The 21,034-nt window shown below is 43.1% G+C and overlaps 1 protein-coding gene across 1 annotated transcript in view; it reads right to left on the bottom strand.

Annotated features, from left to right (window-relative positions):
* The window catches only part of PINX1 (PIN2 (TERF1) interacting telomerase inhibitor 1), a 75,062-nt gene that overhangs the window by 43,107 nt on the left and 10,921 nt on the right, over nt 1-21,034 (bottom strand). The window contains exons 5-6 of the mRNA XM_010376648.1: nt 18,440-18,532; nt 12,338-12,414 (exon numbers count right to left, since the gene is read on the bottom strand). Coding sequence (XP_010374950.1) covers nt 12,338-12,414; nt 18,440-18,532 — 170 coding nt within the window. The remainder of the gene's footprint in view (nt 1-12,337; nt 12,415-18,439; nt 18,533-21,034) is intronic.

Raw genomic sequence — 21,034 nt, 5'->3', positions numbered from 1 at the left:
AGATCCAGCCGACAGATGATCTGATGCAGCTGATACTCTGCAAGTTTTATATTAAGAGGCTACCAGAGGGTCTAGAGGGAAAAAACGAAATCACACAGATATATAGAACGCTTTTGTTTCCCATCAGAAAACCAAAAATTGTTACAGGAAATGTTATTATTACACGCTATTTGGCTTAGCAGGGTACGATATTTACATAGTAATAAAAATATAAACCCCAAATAACAAATTCACTAATTATTATACAATACGATCAGTAGTTTGAGTGGTGTAAAGGCCCAGATCTTAATCTACCAAAACAGAAGTCCACATTTTAAAAATTACAACATTGAAAAATGTCAATGCAAATTATTTTTCTAAAACATGAAGGTAAATACCAAGTAACTGAAGAAGAATTAAAAGTGCTGCAGGGAGGAGGCTTGTGAGGTGAAGTGGCAAGGGTGACTACAGAATGCTCTTTCTTTAAAAGCTGTTTGGTGGAGCTTAATTTTTTTACAACTAGGTGCATATATTACTTCGATTAGAAAATAAGCATTTAACACATACTCTCTTTGTATGAGTCATTGTTCAAATGCTTTATAGGTGATCTCATTTAATTCTGCCTAATAGATGATATTACTATTATCCCTGTTTTAAGATATGAAAATTAAAGTACAGAGAGGTTACATGGCGTGTCCAGCAGTGCAGTGCTAGCAACTGATGGACCCAGGATTTTAACTCATGCAGTGTGGACCAGAATCTGGAGATCTTAACTCGCAAGGAAGCCAGGAAAAGATAATTTCAGCTTGGGAAAAACTATCTGATTTTCACCTATTGGTAAACCTAGATAGTCAAAACCAATCAGCCTATCTGACATGAATAAGTAGGAAGCATTTATTTTCTCATACCTAAAAATCCTATATTTTTCTATCAACAACACAAAAACACAGCCTAAACAGCAAGAGCAGCAGAAAAGGAAAAGTTGGAAAAAAAAATTGCAGTCACACAAACTGTAGTTAAAAAATGACTAAGTTTCCTTGATATATGAATTTCTTGGAAAACCATTTATCAACAGCCTGTTTCTCTCTAGCAGAGTCCCTCAAGCCGAGAGCCATGTCATTCCCCTTTGACTGATTAATTAGCCAATCAGGGGACATTTTTCATTGTGAGGTATGATGGTTTATTTCAGCTAATGTTTGGTCTCTAATGGCAACACATTAAAGCCAACTCGGCTATTTCAGCCCTGTAGAGTGACCAAAAGGAAAGAACAGAAGATAAATCAAAAGAGCTCCCTTCAGTTCCCCTTCAGTCCTTAACAAAACCCCTAAGGAGCAAGTGGCTGCAGGGAAGATCCTCTACCAATAAAGAGAAAAAACAAATAAAAGAAAGGCACACATGTCTTCGAGCCCAAGAGTAGCCTTCCTGCTTCTGAAGAGCAATAATTTATCTGTTGATTTACAGACCACTGATAGAACAGGCCCCCAAAAGTCAATATCTAGCTCTTCTTCCTTTTATCAAAAGCTGTGCTCAATAGAAAATCTAGCTCTGTCATGCTTCTTACTCACGGGGCTGATTTTCCCTGCACTCTGAATTGGAAGAGGCTGTGAGTAACCCACCTCAAGCACTATTCACACCAAAGTCACTCCCCCAGCCAATATCCCATTGCACTGCAGGTTCTCTAAGCTTCTTACCTGTCCCTATGCTGTGAGGGCACTGAAAACACAAAGAAGTAGAAGTTCAAGAGGAGGACAGATGGGAATATTCACATATCCAGGCAAGAAGCACATCTTCAACACGTCCACTGACAGGAGTCACCAAGGCAGGTCTAAGGAGCTGGTCTTTGCTATGTAGTCACATCTTCACCTTTATCATCACCATCCTCATTCATCATTCTAATTTTATGAATCTTGGAAGCTGTGTTAGTCTGTTTTTGTACTGCTATAAAGAAATACCTGAGGCTGGGTAATTTATAAAGTAAAGAGGTTTGATTTTGGCTCACAGTTCCGCAGGTTGTATAGGAGGTGTGCCACTGGCATCTGCTCCTGGTGAGGCCTTGGGAAGCTTCCAATCATGGTGGAAGGAGAAGGCGGAGCCAGTCCATCACATGCTGAGATGGCAGGAGGAGGTGCCAGGCTCTTAACCAGATCTCATGTGAACTCAAAGAACTCATTCATTATCATGAGGATATCAAGTCATGTGTGAGGGATCCATCCCTACAACCCAAACACCTTCCACCGGGCCACACCTCCGACACTGGGGATTACAATCCAGCATGAGGTTTGGAGGGGACACACCTCCAAACCATATCAGAAGCCTTCAGACAAGACACCACTGTTTCCTTCCTTCCCAACTGATTTAACAATGACTTCCACATGGCTAGTTATGTTCCTGGACACCACTACCATTTGTGTTTGAGGCCAGGATGAGTCACGGCTCATGCTGCTTCTGCCTTTTGATGCCTTGTCCAGCGAGAGAACTGCCACCCTTCAGGCCTAGCTCAATTTTCAATTCTTCTGTGCATCTATGTCTCCTGACAGACTCAGCATTAGCAGCTCCCTGCCTTTGTTCCCACATGTTTAAGGCATATTTCAACAAATGAATTCAATTCGGCAAGAACCTTACTGAGAACCCACTCCATGCCAAGCGTGGTTCTAGATATGAGGAAATATAAAAATTCCTGCCCTTACAGAGATCCCAGTCTCCTGAGGGAAGGCAGGCAGTCAACAAGGGAACCACCGAGCATGTCAGCGGGTGCTCACTACTGTGAAGGAAAACAAGTGACCAAGGTCTGTACTTCCACCCAAAACTGCAGAGAACATGGCATTAAAAGGTTATTGCCTTCGTCATTACTTATCTTCAACATCAATTAAACAAAATTGATGCATTAGGAGGTCCTGTGCCATTGCCGTAATGGCAAAACGGCAGGCAGGAGTCACTTCACTGGAGGACTTCGAGAAGGACGTGCTTCTCAGCAATGACCCCGTTTACTCAGTAGGTTTATACCAAATATTGTGACTACAAACACATAGATACAATTTTCTCAGTTCTAAAGGATGTCTCATAGAAATTATTACTGGCTATTTTAAACTGTGAGAGTGTTGGTGCTGACTGTGATGACAGTGGTCTCAGCAGCAGCAGCTAACTAAGAGTTTTACGTGGCTTATCATTTAATCTTCCCTGGATCTTTTATTATCCCCATTTACAAATGAAGAAGCTGGGGCTCAGAGAGGTTAAATAACTTGCCCCAAATCACGCAGTCTTCAAACTACTCTTGGGCTCACAGGCAGGCATATGAAACTCTCAAGTGCCTATTCACAACACTATATGGCCCTGAGTGAGCTGCCCTTTAGAAGAAACCAGAGTAGAACATTCATTAGACGACCTGATTTCCTCATTCTACTGGCTCAGATGGTTCTACCAGATATGTATGTTTGACACCAGGTATCGATGTCTAATCATAGAACCACAGGAAGACAAATCCTGAGACAGCCATTTCAGTTATCTACACAACAAACCATCCTGACACTCAGTGGCTTCACACATAACAGCCATTTCCCTGTTCACCCTATTTCTGTGGGTTAGCAATTAGGAAGGGCTGGGCTGGGCAACCCTGGCTCAGGGTCTCTCAGGCAGATATTGTCAAAAGGTGGGGAGAGCCGGCAGAGCCAGGAGCTGGCCAGGCACGCTCGGGGAGCCTGCATAACTCACTGATCACGGTCTCTCCATGGGGGCTTGCCTGGGCACTGGGCCTCCTCACAGCTTGGGGCTCGGGGCAGCTGGACTATTTACATGAAAGCTTCAAGAGCAAGTGTTCCAGCCAACGAGGCCTCAGAAGTCACCTGGTATCCTACTGCTAGACTGTCTTGGCTACAAGCAAGTTCCAGGCCTGCGCAAGTAGAGGGGAGGGGACCGGACTTCACCTCCTGGTGCGGAGGTGGTAAGGGCCCACCTAGAAGAGCATGTGGAATGGGAGGTATCGCTGAGGCCATCTTTGGAAAACAGAATCTGCTACACAAACATATAACTCAAGACTCATTTATAGATATCTGAGTTTACAGATAAAATAGGAACACCCTACCCAAGGTGAAGGTAACTTTGCCTTGATACTCCACAGTTCCAGTTGCTCTTTCAAGTCTTGAATCTGCTAAGACAGATGACTTGCTATTTTACCTGAAGTCTATTTGATCTCTTGTTTGCACACATCAAGACCCTTTCACATTCATCTACTGGATAAAGGGCATAAGTAGATAAAGCCAAAATTGCTCAAGCATGTAAGAATCAAGAAGCATCCAAGTAATGTTCTCTTTTTTGTTGTCGAGGAAAACATAAAACTTCAAGTCAAGTCTTAAACCTGCCAGCACCATTTCAAATGGGATCATTTCACATCTTCTCTTTACTCCAGAATGAGAGAAGGACAGAACTGGAAGGGCTTGAATGCATTTAGCTGGGACTCTTGCCTGGTACCAGAACCTGCACAGGGCACTCCCAGGAGGCGTGCACTGTGCCCAGCAGCTCTGCCAGCCCATGCAGGCTGTTTCCTTTTCCTGAGTTGTTACCTTTCTATGAATTTCATCAGTCAGTGCTAATTCTTCCTTTGTCCAAACTGTCACCCTGACAACTATACCCAATTCTTCCACCTGTTTCTGTACATAACATGCTTTCCAGGCGCCACTGTCCCCGAAGGCCACTCTCTGAATGTACTCTTTGAAAACATGACCCCCAGGCCCCCAAAGAGCCGTTAAAGCGCAGTTACCAGTGAGGAACACAACTTACAAGCCTGTTGCTTTCAGCAAGTGGGCACAGCCTCCCTGGCACAGCCCAGCCTGCACTCAGGACAGGTGCCACAGGACATAATTTGGCTTAGGTTAAACTTGTGGTCAGGATACATGTCCTACCTTCTAATTTTCATCTAGCTGCTACCAAGTTAGATCTTTCCAGAACTAAATGAGACTGTATGTATCTTCATAAACTTTCACCTTAAAGCAGTGAAAACGTTTTGGCCAACTGTCCCAGCTAAGAGAGATCATTTTGAATCAGGATTCTGTTATCAATGGTCAAAATGATGACAAGAATTACTAAGGTCATCACTGTTGGGAAAAAATGAATTTTGGAACTCAAGTGTATTATTTGTCTTGTTTGTGGGCTTATATTTCTCCCTAACTAAAAGGTTTTTAATTAAAAGATGACTTTGGTGTCCAGATGTGGAGCAGGGGGAGGGTGGGCAGAGCGATGGGTACAGGAAGGGGGGTCCACATCCTGCAAAGCCCTCATGAAACTCACCTAACCATAAACATCGGGTATCAGTGTGAAAATTCAAAACAAAAGGAGAAATGCCCTTCAATTAAAAGGCACTTGAAAAATTACGGCAATAAAGAGACTCTTCTCAATGATCTTCTCCATGAGGAACTTAAGGCATTGAAGCCAACCAGAAAAATGAATGGTCCAAGATACTTCATGAATCCCACCAAGCAAAACAGAGGCGTCTGCTTGGAATTCGTTTTCAGACTGGATAATCAGCAAGCAATGGGGAAAAAGGGGACTGACAAAGAGAGGTGAGAAAGGAACACAAACTGCCAAGAAGTCATGCTTTGCTTCAAAAAGCAAAAGTCAGCAGAAGAATTTCAAGGAAAATGATTATTGAGTTGGTATCCTGGGAGAGTGTAACTCTCACGAGGGTTCTAATTCAATCAGGCTAGAGAGGTGAAGAAATGGACAATTATTTTGCCAGGAGCCCATGCCAGAAGCATGCTAAACAGAGAAACGAAGTGAGAAGGCTGGTGACACATTCTCCATCCTCACTCCGGTTTCAGAGTATTTTCTCTAGTGATAAGGCTCAATCCGGAAACAAGCTGGAGAGAGGAAGGAAACTGGGAAGGTGGGGGAGGGAAAAAAATGAGAGAGGAAAAAAAAAAAAGAGTAGCAGGAAGTTCAACCAGATAGGAACTGATGGAATTTGTTTTTCAGTGTCTCCAACTTCAAATTGCAAACCAAGTGAGAAAAGACACACACTTATGTACACAGGCCCTGGCAGGCACTGGCCAGCACAAGTACTGCCGCAGGTCTCAAGGGGCCCTGGGAATCTCAATTCATTATCTTCGATCATTTCTTTGTCTCCATAGAAAGTGCACACATCTCCAATTTAGGTGCACTCCAAACCAGAGTTATTATCTTCCAATCAATATACAACAAAGATGGTGGGAAAAGGAAGAACTTGGAAATTAGAAATGTGCAACCAGCCGTCCCCACACAGAACAGTTTATGAGAAGTTTTCTGAGCAATTGGCAGTTCATGATGATCTTTCACCGTTGAAGCCAGTACCTCTGAATAGCCGGATTCAGTGGGGAAACAGCGCCTCCTGACAACTTCGGTGTCTGGAGGAAATACTCAGCACTAATAAAGTCAGAGGAGAGTCCTTCAAGCAATAGGAATGCTTTATCTTCTGAGCAAAGAAAAACAGCCAGAGCTGTGAAAAACTATTCCAGAGTGAAATGCAAGGTCTGAAAGCCAGTTTCTGGCAAACTGGGTTGATTTTTAAAAACATAAAATGGTGTGAGCGAAGATTTATTCAATAATCCTTTCTCCAGAACCCACAAGTAGATTGTGCATGGCATGCAATGTAGATTATGAATATGTCCTACTCTCAGAGAAGAAATACTTACTGATTAGAACATTTCAAAAGGAAAAGACATTTCAAATATCAATGATGACGCTATACAAACGGTGATTTTTATGGTAACAAAGTCCATTTTTTAAAAAGAGATGAATGATAAGGCTTCAACTGACTGAATCCCTACCATGTGCCAACGACTGGAGCCAGTCACATGCTGGGGACCTAGAAATAAGAACACACATCCTCTCTAAGGTGTTCGCTGGCCAGTGTACGCCACAAATGAAAAAGTCCACATGTAAAACACAGTGAAGCAATTTCTTCTTTTTCTTTGTTTTTTTGAGACAGGGTCTCGCTCTGTCACCCAGGCTGGAGTGCAGTGGCATGATCATAGCTCACTGTGGCCTCAATCTCCTAGACTCCAGCAACCTCCCATCTCCAGCCTCCTGAGTAGCTGAGACTACAGGTGGATGCAACTGAGCCTGGCTAATTTTTAAAATTTTTTTGTAGAGACGGTGTCTCACTACATTGCCTAGGCTGATTTCAAACTCCTGAGCTCAGGCAATCCTCCTGTCTCGGCCTCCCAAAATGTTGGGATTATAGGCGTGAGCCACTGTGCCCAGCTAGCAGTTTCTTCATTAGACACAAAAACGTCAGAGAGAGGACAGAAAGCATGATTTAAGTTTCATAAACATGTCCTAGAAATCTTGCATTTAGCTTGGATTGTTGTTGTTTCGTTTTGATGTAATTTTCTTTTTATTTCTATACATTATATTCAAAATAATTAAGAGAACACATTCTTCATTTGGCATAGTTTGTTCCACTACACAAACAAAGTTCATTCCTACTATGCTCACAAAGGAATTTTACATTTTAAGTGATTTTTTTTTTGGAATGAAGATTTCTAAATGCATAGTCTTAGATTTTAACGCTTCTTTTTGGACCAAGGACACCTTCAAAAATCCAATGAAAGCTCTGCCCGTGTGCCCCCACATATTTTGCATGCAATTTAAAGGAGGTCACAAACTCACTACAGTGAGTTTACCTTGAGATACTGCCAACACCATGAGCTCTCCAATACCAGCACGCTACAGATGACAAAACTGTCACGACACCACTTTGTACTTATATATCACTTCACAGTTTAACATACCTCTGAAGTTACTAAGTAATGATTTAATCAATTGGAGTGAACTTTAAAGACGTCAACTGATTTGATCTCTACAAGGAGTTCTCTAAAGACTTATAAAACAGAAAATAACACTGAGCTTGGCTAAGTGCAGGAAGCAGATCACGGAAACAACTGGCCTTTAGCACTGGGTAGTGACCCCTGCAGATCTGAGCAGCCTCAGCGTCAAACTGAGAGACCATGTGGTCTGTACACACGATATGCCACTCCTAGTCAGACAATTCTGTCGACAGCAGTGGTTGCTAGGATCACGGGCAGTGCTGGAAGGGTATGCAACTATGATTGGGGTTAGCATGAAATAGTTCAGGATCTTCACTGAACTATTAGTTCAGGTGGTAATGAAATAGTTCAGGATCTTCACTGAGATAATAATGGTCACACAATCCACAAATGTGATAAAGGGGCACAGAGCTATATGAGCAGATGGTACCAATGCCCATTTCCTGGTTTCATCATCCTGTACTGCAGTTAGGTAAGATGTAAGCACTGGGGAAAACCAGATGAAGGGTACACGGAACCCCTCTACTATCTTTGCAACATCCTGTTAATCTATAAAAAGTTAAGGAAAAAACCCTCATGACTATTAATCAAGGGCTGCAGATGTTTCTTGGATATAAATATATTCAGATCATCCAGTTCAATAGAGAGATGAAAAAATACACAAGCAACACAACATCTATGCTCCAGATGCTCAAGTTCTTTCTTAATTTAGCCTCCAGCCCCAACAAGGAAGTCAAGTCGTTCCCTAGGCTGGTCCAGACACCTAGTTACATGCTTCTCAACCCTAACAGCTCACCTCTGACTACAGATAACAAAGAAGTTTTGAAATTTAAACCATTATTTTCTACAAAATAGGAACAAGCAATCATTTTCCCACAAAGTTACGATACAGCATCAACCACTGGTGTCTCTGATGAAGCTCAACAAAAGCTGCTAAGGCCTAACTAACCCCCTTCAATGTAGATTTTTTGTTAAATGTGAAAGAGTTCATTAACTTCGGCAGGACTGCGGTACAGGAGAAAGAAGGCTGATTTTGAAATTGGAGGGACACAGATTTAAAGCCCACGTGTGCCATTCTGGAGTGTTCTAACAATTCTCTCTGTGTTTCCGTTTCCTCACTGCCACAGAGGGGATGCTGACGCCTACATGACAGGATTGCTGCGAGGATGAAATGAGAAAATCCAGCAGAGGATTTGGCACACAGGTGCTTAATAAAATTGGAATTCTACAATGGCAGTCAGGAGCTACAGAAATTAAAATCAGTAGGCTTCGCTTAATGCAAGGGTGATGCTGTCACCCAAGCCAAGAATGTGGTTAGCACCAAGGTTCTGGAACTCGGGGTGCTGAAGACAGATCAGCGTCAGCACCTAACCAGAGCACCCACAGAGCTACTGCTGCCTTAACGGCCCGCACTGCCATGGTTTCCAGGACTCTGGAGGTAGGTGACCTCCAGCAACACCTTGGCCTCTGCAATGCCAAATATAAATCCAGGCCGACGCGGCTATGACAGTCAAGCAAAGCAACAACATGCAGTATTCCCGCCCACTGAGGATGGGAGCCGAAAGAGGTTGTATTTTCAAACAGATCTGATCAAAGACCTCCTGCCTTTGACTATAAGGGCTGTTGTAACTAACAAGGTAAGGTTTCTTAGCAATAGTCTACTCAAGGAAGGTACCAGTATACTCAATAAAAGCAAACTTATATGAAAATCCACATGGATGTCAAAGATAAATTTAAAGGTCATTTTGCTTTATAGAAAGAATATTCTGTTTGTCTTAAATGTGATAACATTTAAACAGATTCTGCTTTCTGCACACATGTGGGCACACATCTAATGGAAAATACTGTCGAGGCCCGACCTCCTCAGTGTGGCACACAGGCCAGCAACAGTGTCACCTGGGAGCTCCTTGGATGGGGACGTGCAGGCTCTCAGCCCCCACCCAGGCTTCCTGAGTTGGAATCTGCAGTTTGACAAGGAAGCCCTGTGCACACGGCAGGACTTGAGGAGCTCTGTCCTCAGGGTTACTCACGACCCCAAAGCCAGAAGCTCTCAGTACAGCTGCATGGCAGGCTTTCCCCGGGTTCTCAACCCTCGCTCCTTACCGAACGTCAGAATAAATGCTGGAACAGTTGGGGAGGTATTGAAAAAAAAATTTTTTTTTTTCTCTTTTTGTAATACAGATACCTGGGCCCTGACCCAAGATTTAATTTAATCGGTCTTGGGCAGGACCCTGGCATTAGCGTTTGTTTAAAGCTCATTAGGCAATGCCAGGGCAACCTTGTTGAGAACTATGGCTACAGACGGAGAGCAGGGCCTGGTAGAAGACTGCCTCACCAACAGGTAGGACCTAAATTCATCACTGGAAGAAAACACTGAACTGGAAGAGAGAGAAAGATGTGACTAACGGAAATCTTGCACAAAACACCATGTTGCATCAAGGTTGATCATCTCTACACCAACTGGACCAAAAGAGATTTTCCCGGGGCTAGCATTAGGGAACTGCTTCTGAAGCTCCTCAAACACAGGTGGGTGTCTCACTTTAACATGACTTAGCCACCAGAATCAAGTAACACCACATAGTGCTGAAAATCTCAAGGCACCCAACACAAATAAATTCTCAAACAGAAATCTGCCAGAGGATCAGAAACCTCTGATCTCTTACAACTAACAGCTTTCTGCACCAACCACATAAATTCTCTTGAAGTTCTACAAAAGCCGACAAGTAATATTCCTCCCTGATCTGTTCAATTGTACATTTGCAAAGAAGGTGTCCGGGAGGGCAAAGGCTGGGGGTGGTGGGTGGGTGGCAGGGAGAAGAGAGAGGATCAGCGTGCAGGGATGTGGAAGCACCAGTGCAGAAGGCGCTGTGCACCCCACGGGGCTGGGGAGATGGGGGTTATCTCAAGGTGTGGGAGGGATGTGGAGTTGATGCAAAGGCTCAGGCTGTGATCGTGGGGCGGGGCAGCTGTTGGGCAGACCAAAGGAGATGGAGTGCAAGAGGCGCGGGACGGGAATTCCAGTTCTTCCTGAGGACACGGAGGCGACTGAGAGAGTCAAGGAGGAGGGGTTGGAGGGGAGGCTGGGATAAGCCAGAGGCCATGTCCTCAGTGAACAAGGAAGAGTGGCCTAGTCCAGGTCTCATGGTGGGCACTGAGGGCAGAGGTGCAACCAGAAGCCAGCCTGTCTGACCATGGCTCTTTCCAGCAGCCCCTTTTGAAGGAGCAGCCAGCCTGGCCTGATGTCAGAGCAGCTCCTCCCTAGTGACCACTGCCTACCGTGACTCAGCACAGTCCACGCAGGCACCAAAGCCAGGTATCCTTTCCCAGCCTGCTGCTTCCATCTGCCGAGAGTACAGCGGCAGACAAGGGCTAAGGTACCCAGGAATTTAGTCCCAATCTGCACAGGGAATCACCAAACAAGACTTCCAACCACTGGTAATTCTAGACTCTCTAAAAATTATTACTATTAAGAAACAAATATCTACCACCTTAGAAATAAAGATTTCTGTCAGTCCGGAAAAATGCCAGGAATTAATAAACCAAGTCTTCTTTTTTGCTCTATGGTCACCAAGGGCCCTGGCTAGGAACCAATAAAAGAACATCAGTACAACATACCAGGTTAGCTGAGTAACAGTGGTCACAACCATATGTTCCAGATTTTCTTAGACAATACCAGTTCTAAGTATTTTTAGCCTGTTATCTTCAGAAATCTGTATTTCAAAATCCTAATATATCTCAAATTATATCCAGGGCTGTCTTTTACACTTAAAAACAGCACAAAAAATTCTTTGCAATATTATACAGCCCAATTTAATAATTAGAATGATAAATTATGGACTTCATTCCATTAAGGGTGCAGTTTAGTCACCCCATTCTTTTCTTCTAGTTGTAGAGCAAAAATATTGAATAGAGGAAACACCCCATCGAACCCCCTTATAGACGGTGCTGATCTAGCGCTGTCTCACATGCTGTTAGAATGGAACAGGCTGGTTCTAGAGAATGAAGGTGACATCCTTCCTCCCACCTCCGTTCCAAAGGCAGTCACACAGTTTGAGCAGAATGGACAAAATCCCTCCCACCTCGGCCATGGGAAGAGATATTTTCCCCTCCAATTATAACAGCAATGGGTATTCTTCCCCAAGTTTAATCTAGTTCTCACACCAAAACCAAAAGAACAAAAGCCAAAAACCAGAGAACACTTATTCTTTTTTTTAAGATTCCTTATAAAACATTATCTACCCAGTAATATTAGTAAAAGGATCATATCTAGGCTGTGTATGAAGCCTCCGAAGTGTTTTGGAAACTTTGTCGGAAAAGTACTAGTCCTAGATAGAAACAGTCCCATACACAGGTGAAAATCAGACAGTACTAAAGCGGAACAGACGCTGTACTGGGCTTTATACCTCGGGAGTCTAAACAGTCCCATACACAGGTGAAAACCAGACAGGACTAAAGCGGAACAGACACTGTGGGCTTTATACCTCGAGAGTCTAAACAGTCCCATACACAGGTGAGAATCAGACAGGACTAAAGTGGAACAGACGCTGTACTGGGCTTTATACCTCAGGAGTCTTCTTACTCTGTCTTTTCCCAAAAATGCAGTCAAGATCTGTTTTGCTCCGAGATGATAGATCCTTCCCTAGAAAAACAATGTGATGCTTTCAGTGAGACCGCTCTTCCTAAAAGAAGGAGCAGAGACGTGAGTTACACGGCACCTCAAAGGAAAATGGCTTTTGGGAAAGAAAGAAACAACTTTGACTTTCTTTTTTTTTTTTTTTTAAGACGGAGTCTCTCTCTGTCACCCAGGCTGGGGTGCAGTGGCCGGATCTCAGCTCACTGCAAGCTCCGCCTCCCGGGTTCACACCATTCTCCTGCCTCAGCCTCCCGAGTAGCTGGGACTACAGGCGCCGCCACCTCGCCCAGCTAGTTTCTTGCATTTTTTAGTAGAGACGGGGTTTCACCATGTTAGCCAGGACAGTCTCGATCTGCTGACCTTGTGATCCGCCCGTCTCGGCCTCCCAAAGTGCTGGGATTTCTACCCACTGTTTCATTACAACTCTTCCATTAGTAAACAAAATTAATTAAATTTTAAAAACAAGTAAATGTTTTAGAACCAGAACTCTTGACATCCACTTAATTATAGAAACAACCCAGAGCATCCTGACTGCAAGGAAAGCTAAATTCTACAGCTCACTCTACTCCCGCTATGCCCTCAAGGTGCAATTCCTGGGTCTCTGGGTTCCTCATTTAAAAATAGATCTCATTTGCTTCAGAGATATGAGCTACTTAAAGATTATGAAATGCAGATTAAAAAATATTACTAGACACATAGCTTCAACTCCACATATGCACATGAATGAGAATGTATCATATTTGACATATGGGAGCTTAATAATTAACTCAACAAACAAACATTTTAAAAGAATACATGTAAATAAAAAATACTGTATAAGGGGGACAGGGTTTCAGATTTTTCTTCTTAAAATGTTCTTTACTGCTCTAGCTATATTGTCTAAATAAAAGGCTACATAGGGAGAGCAGGAAATTAAATGGCTCTATGGTTCTTATTTAAAACATTAAACTCTTTAATTTCAAACCCACGAACCAACTAATTTAAAATTCACTTCTTTGGAATTTCCACTTCTACCCGATAATCCTTTGTGAGCAGTCAGCCAAATCTATTCCCATTTGTCAAAGGCACGGTAAATGCATTGTAAAACGTAACTACTCCATGTAAAGGCTTGAGGCTGTGGGCAAGGGAGGTTCTGGGTCAGACACAGGAATGTGAGTTTCACACTGGAAGCCGAGTTCCACCGTCACAGACTCACTCGTCTTCTTGGTTTCCTGTAGCACACTGACTTGGCAAAGTAATGTCATGACCCAGAAGGTTCTAGTTCACTGACTGTCACTGGGGCACTTAAATATGACATTGCTTAGTGACTCCGTGAACTTAAAAAAACAAAACACCCTTCAATTTAATGCAAAACCAGGTGCCAAAACCAGTTTCCAAGGCAGCAGTACCAGATGAAGTGGCCCAGGCGGTATGACCTGTTCCTCCCAGGAGGGCAGGCTCCCTGGGCTCTGCCTGCTGCTCTCCTTCCTACCTGAGCTTGACACTAAGCCCTCCTGCTTCTCATTTATGATTAAATAGGACCTACACAAAAAGACCCAAGGGAAAACCTACTTAAGAATAGACAATGCACATCACAGATAGTGCAGAAAATGAACCGGGAAAGTGGGGAAGAAAACTAGTTGTAGCAGGAAGAGGTGGACAAACTCATCGGAGGTGTAGAGATGTCCTCACAGCTTTACTGCCAGTACAGCCCATTTTCCAATGCAAAGCACAATTTATACTTCAGAAAAGGCAGCTGCACTTAATTCAAAATGTGTACTGGCCATCTATCCCTAACCTATCCTCTGGAATACAGACACTCTAGAAAATGCAAATTAAGATCTCTTTTACAGGCATTAGACTAAAAGGAATGCTGGAGGGATTAAGAAAGAGAGGGCACATGCGAGATCACAATTCGAAACTACGATGTCAAAAGACAAACACACAGAGAGTCAAAACTCAAAACAGATCTGAAAGTCAAAGGGGAACTGCCAAGCTGGCAGAGACAGTAAAAGCTACGCCAATGAAGGTGCACCTGTGTCTAAAGTTTTGATGATGGATTCTTGTACCAGAAATGTTTATCCTTTAGCAAAGTTCACTTAAGTAAGTGTAGAAACCAGGATTGTTACAGGCTTTGCTCTGGATTTGATCTGGAAAACAAGAACACAGAGAAGAAAGAAGAGTCAGAGACCAGTGGAAAGGAATATAAAAGGTGGATAAAAAGGTGAAGATGGAAGTGATCTTGAGATTGTTACTAATTAATGGTCCTGATGGAAAGCTTATAAACACTAGGAAATTATGGCCACTTTTGAATAAATACCACAAACTTAAAAAGTATTTAAAAAGCTTATTTGTTTCAATTCTGAATTATGGTCAAATCATACAAAATACTGTTGATTAACTTAGAGAAAATGACAATTAAGAAAACTGAATAGGAAACAGATCTATGTGGATTTGGTTCATCTATTAGTCTTCAATGCATGACATTTGCAGAACCAGTAAGAAAGGCCTCCGAGAGTCAGACTGCAAGTTCCTGCAAGGATGAGCAGGTGCTTTCATGGAAGTACGCTCTATTTAGGATCGTTTTAGCTGTTGTCTAATAATCATGATTATCAGTTTCCCAGTCTGTCACAGTAGCTACTGGGAAGGGAGGAAAATTACTGCTATAGTCAGACACATTTACAATACCAAGATGTCCACATGGGAGGCAACTAAAACTTTTATAGACACGAGAACTTAGGAATCAAGATGACGTGGAAACAGTTTAGCAATAACCCAACAAGCTGTATTAGAATTGAGGCTCAAAAAACCAAGTCTGTGGAAAAGCAGAGTTGAGCTGCCGAGAGTAAAGAAGCGAAGAGCAAGGAATATGTTTGCTAAAATAAAAAACACTTAGGGTTTATATAGGTAGCTTCGATTGTTTAGAAAATTCATTTTCATTATTCAGTCAAGAAGGACAAATAAAATGAAATACTTTTATTTTTATTTTTTTTAATTGCAAACACACAGAACTGGCAGTCAGCCGAGGGCAGAAGATAAGGGTAACTCCACTAAAAGCCACCGTAAACCAGGAAAGTGGGAAGAGTCAGTGTGGGTGACACAGGTCAGACCCTAATAAGCAATAATAAGAGTCAGAATTTTCAAAAAGCCTACAAGGTGGTACGTGATATTTGTTTAAATGTCAAAAGAATCAGAAGAGGAAACTGAATGCTCCTCACCACCGGTGTGCGACTGAGGGGCAGGGCTGACTGCGCTGTGAATACCAATTCTGTATTTCCCGACCAGGAAGCTGAGCACCTGAACACGTGTTAGGCATGTCATTTCCTTGTTTAAGAAGCACATAAAATAGCCCAGACTCTCACAGGAATAAGAAGTCTGCAAGATTCCCAGGATAAAGCTGCACAATTACAGTTTATGCAACTTTCATCCAACGACTGCATAACTGAGGGGAGGAAGCACTGCTCTCCTGCCAACGTCTCACCATCCAGTCAGAAAACCTCAAAAATGGCTTTGTATTGATTGACATTTTCCCCTCTGCAGATATAGCCTTTATCTGCAGACATCTTTTGAATTAAAAAAAAAAAACTCACAAACCAAGCTGGAGTTGGGCTTTTAAATAAGTATGGATAAAACTGACTTTTAAAATTATACAATAAATTAGCTCAAGTGAGACGATAAACTCAGGACCAGGGAAAGGAATAATTATATATCAGAACTAAAAAGATATAACCAGCCAGGTGCAGTGGCTCCCACCTGTAGTCCCATCACTTTAGGAGGCTAAGGCAGGAGGATCACTTGAGCCCAGAAGGTCAAGTCTGTAGTGAGCTGAGATTGTGCCTCTGTGCTCCAGCCTGGGCAACAGAGTGAGATCCTGTCTCAAAATAAAAATAAAAATAAAAATAAAAATAAAAATAAAAATAATGATATAGCCGATATTTAGGCAGTAGCTCTTACCAAACTATGTAAAATTCCATCTTCCTGTTTGATTTCCTGGACCATACATGAGTGACAGTATGAATCATCCTCATCAACGAAGTGAATGAGTTACTGTCATGATGAGCATGCCCACTGGTTAAAATCTTTATGAGCTATAATGCTGAAAAAGCAACAGTTCCATAAATGGGTCACTGCTTATAAATCATAAAACAGAACCTACCTTAGAACTTAATAGCCACTTACAAATGTATCCACATTTTACAAAAGAGGAAACTGAGTCTGAAGGGAAATGGGTAGGTGACTTGTCTGAGCGAGTAATGGCCAGAGTCAGATTTTCTGTGATCTAAGATAGTGTACCCTAGAGGAAACTTTAAAATAAGCTTGCACCGAGGACTAAAAAGCTAGATGGTAAACCATTCTTTTCTTCACTCCCTGGACTTTTGCTTCCTTCTCTCTTTCCTACATAGGCCCAGTCTGCATGTCCTTCCTGTCTCCACTCCAGCTACTCTCTGCAATCTGACAATAGATCCGGGACTCTTTCTGTTCTGCATACTGACTCCCCCTTCTTCCTAGGCAAGGCTAATAGATACAGAACCCTCGCTGGAAGACAGAAAATGAAGGCACAAGTCACCCAGCAGTCTGACAGGGTCACCCAGCAAAGGAGTGGCTTAACTAGAAATAGAAAGCAGATGCTCCCGGCATCCATTAGATTAAAGCAGATTACAGAGGCTTATCCCAGCCTCAGCAAATGCTTCAGATGAAATCATGCATGCAGTCTGGCACCAAAGGAAAATCAGAAGATTCTACCTGTAAAAGTGAAAGCGTAAAATGCTGCCACACCATCCGAAAGTTACAGCTCACTGAGTTTTATTAATTTGCTCTGCAACAGCACCTTCTGTGATCGTGTTTTTTCTACAGTCTAATGAAAACAGAAGTGCTGTTTCAGGGATTGAGTATGAAGTGAGCATTTCCCCTCTCCTCAAAAGGACTGAGGGCCAACGAAGCCTATATTCTGATCCACAGCAGGCTGGGGTGGAGAAGAACCCCAGTCAGAAGGGATGCAGGCGACAGCCAAGAAAGTTCCGCGTGAGAGAAAGAAAGGAGGAAGCAGAAGAACCACGGCTGCTGACGAGAGAAGGGAGGCTCAGCCTCTCCCTGCACACAAGCCCCGATCCACTCAGCTCTGCCACGGCCTCTCACCTCAACCAAACCCAGTCCTTACATTTGGGCTCCTGGCCCCAAATGAAAAACATCATCAATACTTCAAAGTAGTGGGAATTCCAGCTCCCACTGCTATCCAGGCTGGTTCTACAAGTTAAGAGCTTCCCAGCAATGCCCTGATATGCATGACATTCATAGAAGACCAAAGCAAAGAGATGTGCTTTTCCTGGCCTATCGAGGTAAAACACATCCAACCTCCCAGGGAAGAACCATCAGTAGAGACTAGATATGACAGTATCAGCATCATCATCACGCTTCTTAGCTATACTATGTAATAAGCAGGTTTCTAATTCATGGTACTGTTCTACAGGCAAACAACTGGAGAGTTGATGCTAGTAAGTTAAATTGTTTCTTTCCAATGCAAGACCGCCACCTAGCGGCTGAAGAGGACAGCCGGCATGCCTACGCTGTGAAATGGATAAATTACGTGGAAGAAAGGGTCAACCAGGGAGTGTGCTTTATCACACTGGAGGTCTCAACATAGAGCATAATTCTCTAACGTGGCGTATTAAGAGCTATCTAACACCAACACTCAGCTGTGAAAAAACAAATGCAGCTAAAAATGTTGGGCAAGAAATAAAAATTATTTTCTGACCTAGCTACATAAAGTCCCTTTTTCCTCTAAATATAAGCTGATTCCATTTTTTAGCTCAGCCACAGGACTTGTTCCCAGTCTAAAGCCTAACCTGGATCCCATCTCAGATCTCTCAGATCTGAATTCTAACAAGATCCTCAGGCACACCACAGTCAATGCGAAGACTCCAGCACCGTTTCAGAGCAATTCAGTCAGGCTGTCCATAAAGCATGAAGTCACTGTTGACCAAGAGCTAAAATGCTTCAAACCACTCAGGACAAATACACAGATTTCAACAAGTAAAGAAATGCTTAATCTTACCTTTTGTGAATTTCATATAGTGAACACGGTTTTTGGAGATTTTGGACTTTTCCTCAAGGCTAAAAGATTTCTTTTCCTTCTTGTCTGAGGAATCTTAAAAAAAAGATGAAAAAAAATACATTAAAGTCTTTGTAATGCAATCTCATTTATTCTCCTAACAGTGGATAGTCTTTAAAGAAAATTTTAGGAACGATATCATTTATGATTGAACTCTTTCATTTATTTGCTCTACAATAGCACCCTTCTGCTGGATCTCTGTTTTCTTTCTGCCGGTCAAATGATTAGAAATATTTCCTTAATTTGCATACTACGGATCAGGCCAAGCTGCCCTCCAGAAATTTAGAAAATCCTTGAGGAAGAAATGAAAACTTGTGTTCACACAAAAACCTAGACACAAATGTTCATATTAGCCTTATTCATCAGCAAAATACCGAAATCACCCCCAAGTCCTTCAACGTGTGAATATGCATGAACAGCTGAGCAACCCCTGGGCCATCCTTGCAGTGGAATACCACTCCACAGTGAAGAGGGGCGGCCGCTGCCACTGCAACGGCCAGGACGAACTCCAGGGTGTTGTGCTCAGTCAAAGAGGTCCATCTAGAAAAACACCTCATATGACTCCATCTACCGAACATTCTCGACATGACAAAACTATATAGAGAGAGGACAGATGAATGGTTTCTCGGGGACAAGGATAAAGGTACAGTGAGTACAAATACAAAGATGAAGCATGAGGTTGCTGTGCCGTGGTGGCCAATCCTGTATCTTCACCGTCGTGGGTGCTGCATGAATCTACACTTGTGATAAAATTGCACAGAACCATACACCCATGTGCAAATGAATGGAGGCCAAAAAGAATGATGAAAACTGGATAAGGTTTGTGGTGCAGTTAACAGTAACACCAAGTGTCAACTTCCTGGTTTCGAAAAGCCACAGTAATATAATGTCTCTCCACCCTGAGAGAACAGGGGAAAGACGTTCAGGACTCTTTGTATCATTTTGCGAATTCCTACGAGCTTGTAATTATTTCAAAAGAAAAAGTTATTTAAAAAAGTGAATAGAGGTTAAGACAGGTTAAATGATCATCTAAATACAGATCAGAAATGACGATTAGGTGACATGTGACGGAGCAGCACTGGCTCCGAGCCACCTCCTCAGGGTTTCGGGGAGGACCACTGGCAAGGCAAAAGGAGCAGGAACACACCACTGAGGAAGACATCCGATGGGAACTCCTTTGACAGAAAGGAAAATGTGAGCCAGAAAGTAGTCCCTTGCCTGAACTATCAGAGCAGGCTGATCTGGGGTTAGAGTCAACTATAAATTAGCTAGCCACCTGCATTCTCTTACCTGTATCTGCTTGTCAAGTTCAGATAGAAGAGTGCCACAGAAACAGATCACAGGTAGAAGAGAGACTAAATTTTCCTATAGCTTTAAGAACATTCAGCTATGAGGTTAGAGAAACTGGAAAAAAAAGCGGCCGGGCGCGGTGGCTCACGCCTGTAACCCCAGCACTTTGGGAGGCCGAGGCAGGCGGATCATGAGGTCAGGAGATTGAGACCATCCTGGCTAACACAGTGAAACCCTGTCTCTACTAAAAATACAAAAAATTAGCTGGACGTGGTGGCGGGTGCCCGTAGTCCCAGCTACTCAGGAGGCTGAGGCAGGAGAATGGTATGAACCCAGGAGGCAGAGGTTGCAGTGAGCCGAGATCGCACCACTGCACTACAGCCTGGGTGACAGAGTGACACTCCGTCTCAAAAAAAAAAAAAAGAAAAAGAAAAAGAAAAAAAATCCAACAAACCAACCATCTTCAGAGGATATAAGAGAAGCTGGAAAAAAAGAAACCCTCACCCTAATACTGGAGCGAAACAAGCACGTGTCCATTCAACAGCATGTGACTGCACTGAAGTCCCTCCCAGGAGTGACTTATTTCAAAGGTGAAATGGGAACTATACAGCAGGCTCGGAAGAACGTGAAGGCAGATGTTCCAAACTTGAGGCAAAGCCCAGCAAGGGTTCATTATTTCCACAAGCTGAAATATTCTCTTCTGCAGCCACTTCCCAGGGACACCTTGGATTTTTTTTGCAAAGACATCCTACCAGTAAATTCTTCCCTTTTGTACTTCATATGGCACATAACATTTTCAATGCTGATGTTCCAATCACAGATCACAGAGGAAGTTATCAGCTTAAAGTGGCTCCTACCAACTGCAAGTGTATGAGGGACTAGGCGCTGGACTGGAGGCTTTCCATGAATTCTTGGATTTCCTTCCCACAGCCACTCCATAAGAGAGCTGCTGTGATGCCTGAATTCACCACAGAGGACGACACTGATAACGCACACCCAGGAAACCACCGCGATGGGACCGATGCCCAGAAAGACATGACTGAGAGGCCACATCCTGAACCACCACACTGTGCCCTCACAGAGCAGCTCTCAGCCTTGAGAGGACAGAAGAATGACCCGGGGAGCGTCTCTACCTTCTTAGTATGCAGGTATCAAGAAGGATGCGTGAGCACCGCCAGACCTTGAGGAATCACTTTCTATCTATTTGTTCACGTGCACTCGTGCCTGAAACTGCTCGGAGTCTGAGTT

The sequence above is a fragment of the Rhinopithecus roxellana genome, chromosome 9 (genome assembly GCF_007565055.1).
Source record: "Rhinopithecus roxellana isolate Shanxi Qingling chromosome 9, ASM756505v1, whole genome shotgun sequence".
Classification (NCBI taxonomy): domain Eukaryota; kingdom Metazoa; phylum Chordata; class Mammalia; order Primates; family Cercopithecidae; genus Rhinopithecus; species Rhinopithecus roxellana.
The sequence above is the reverse complement of the archived record's forward strand: the minus strand, read 5'-3'. Positions and strand labels throughout refer to the sequence as shown.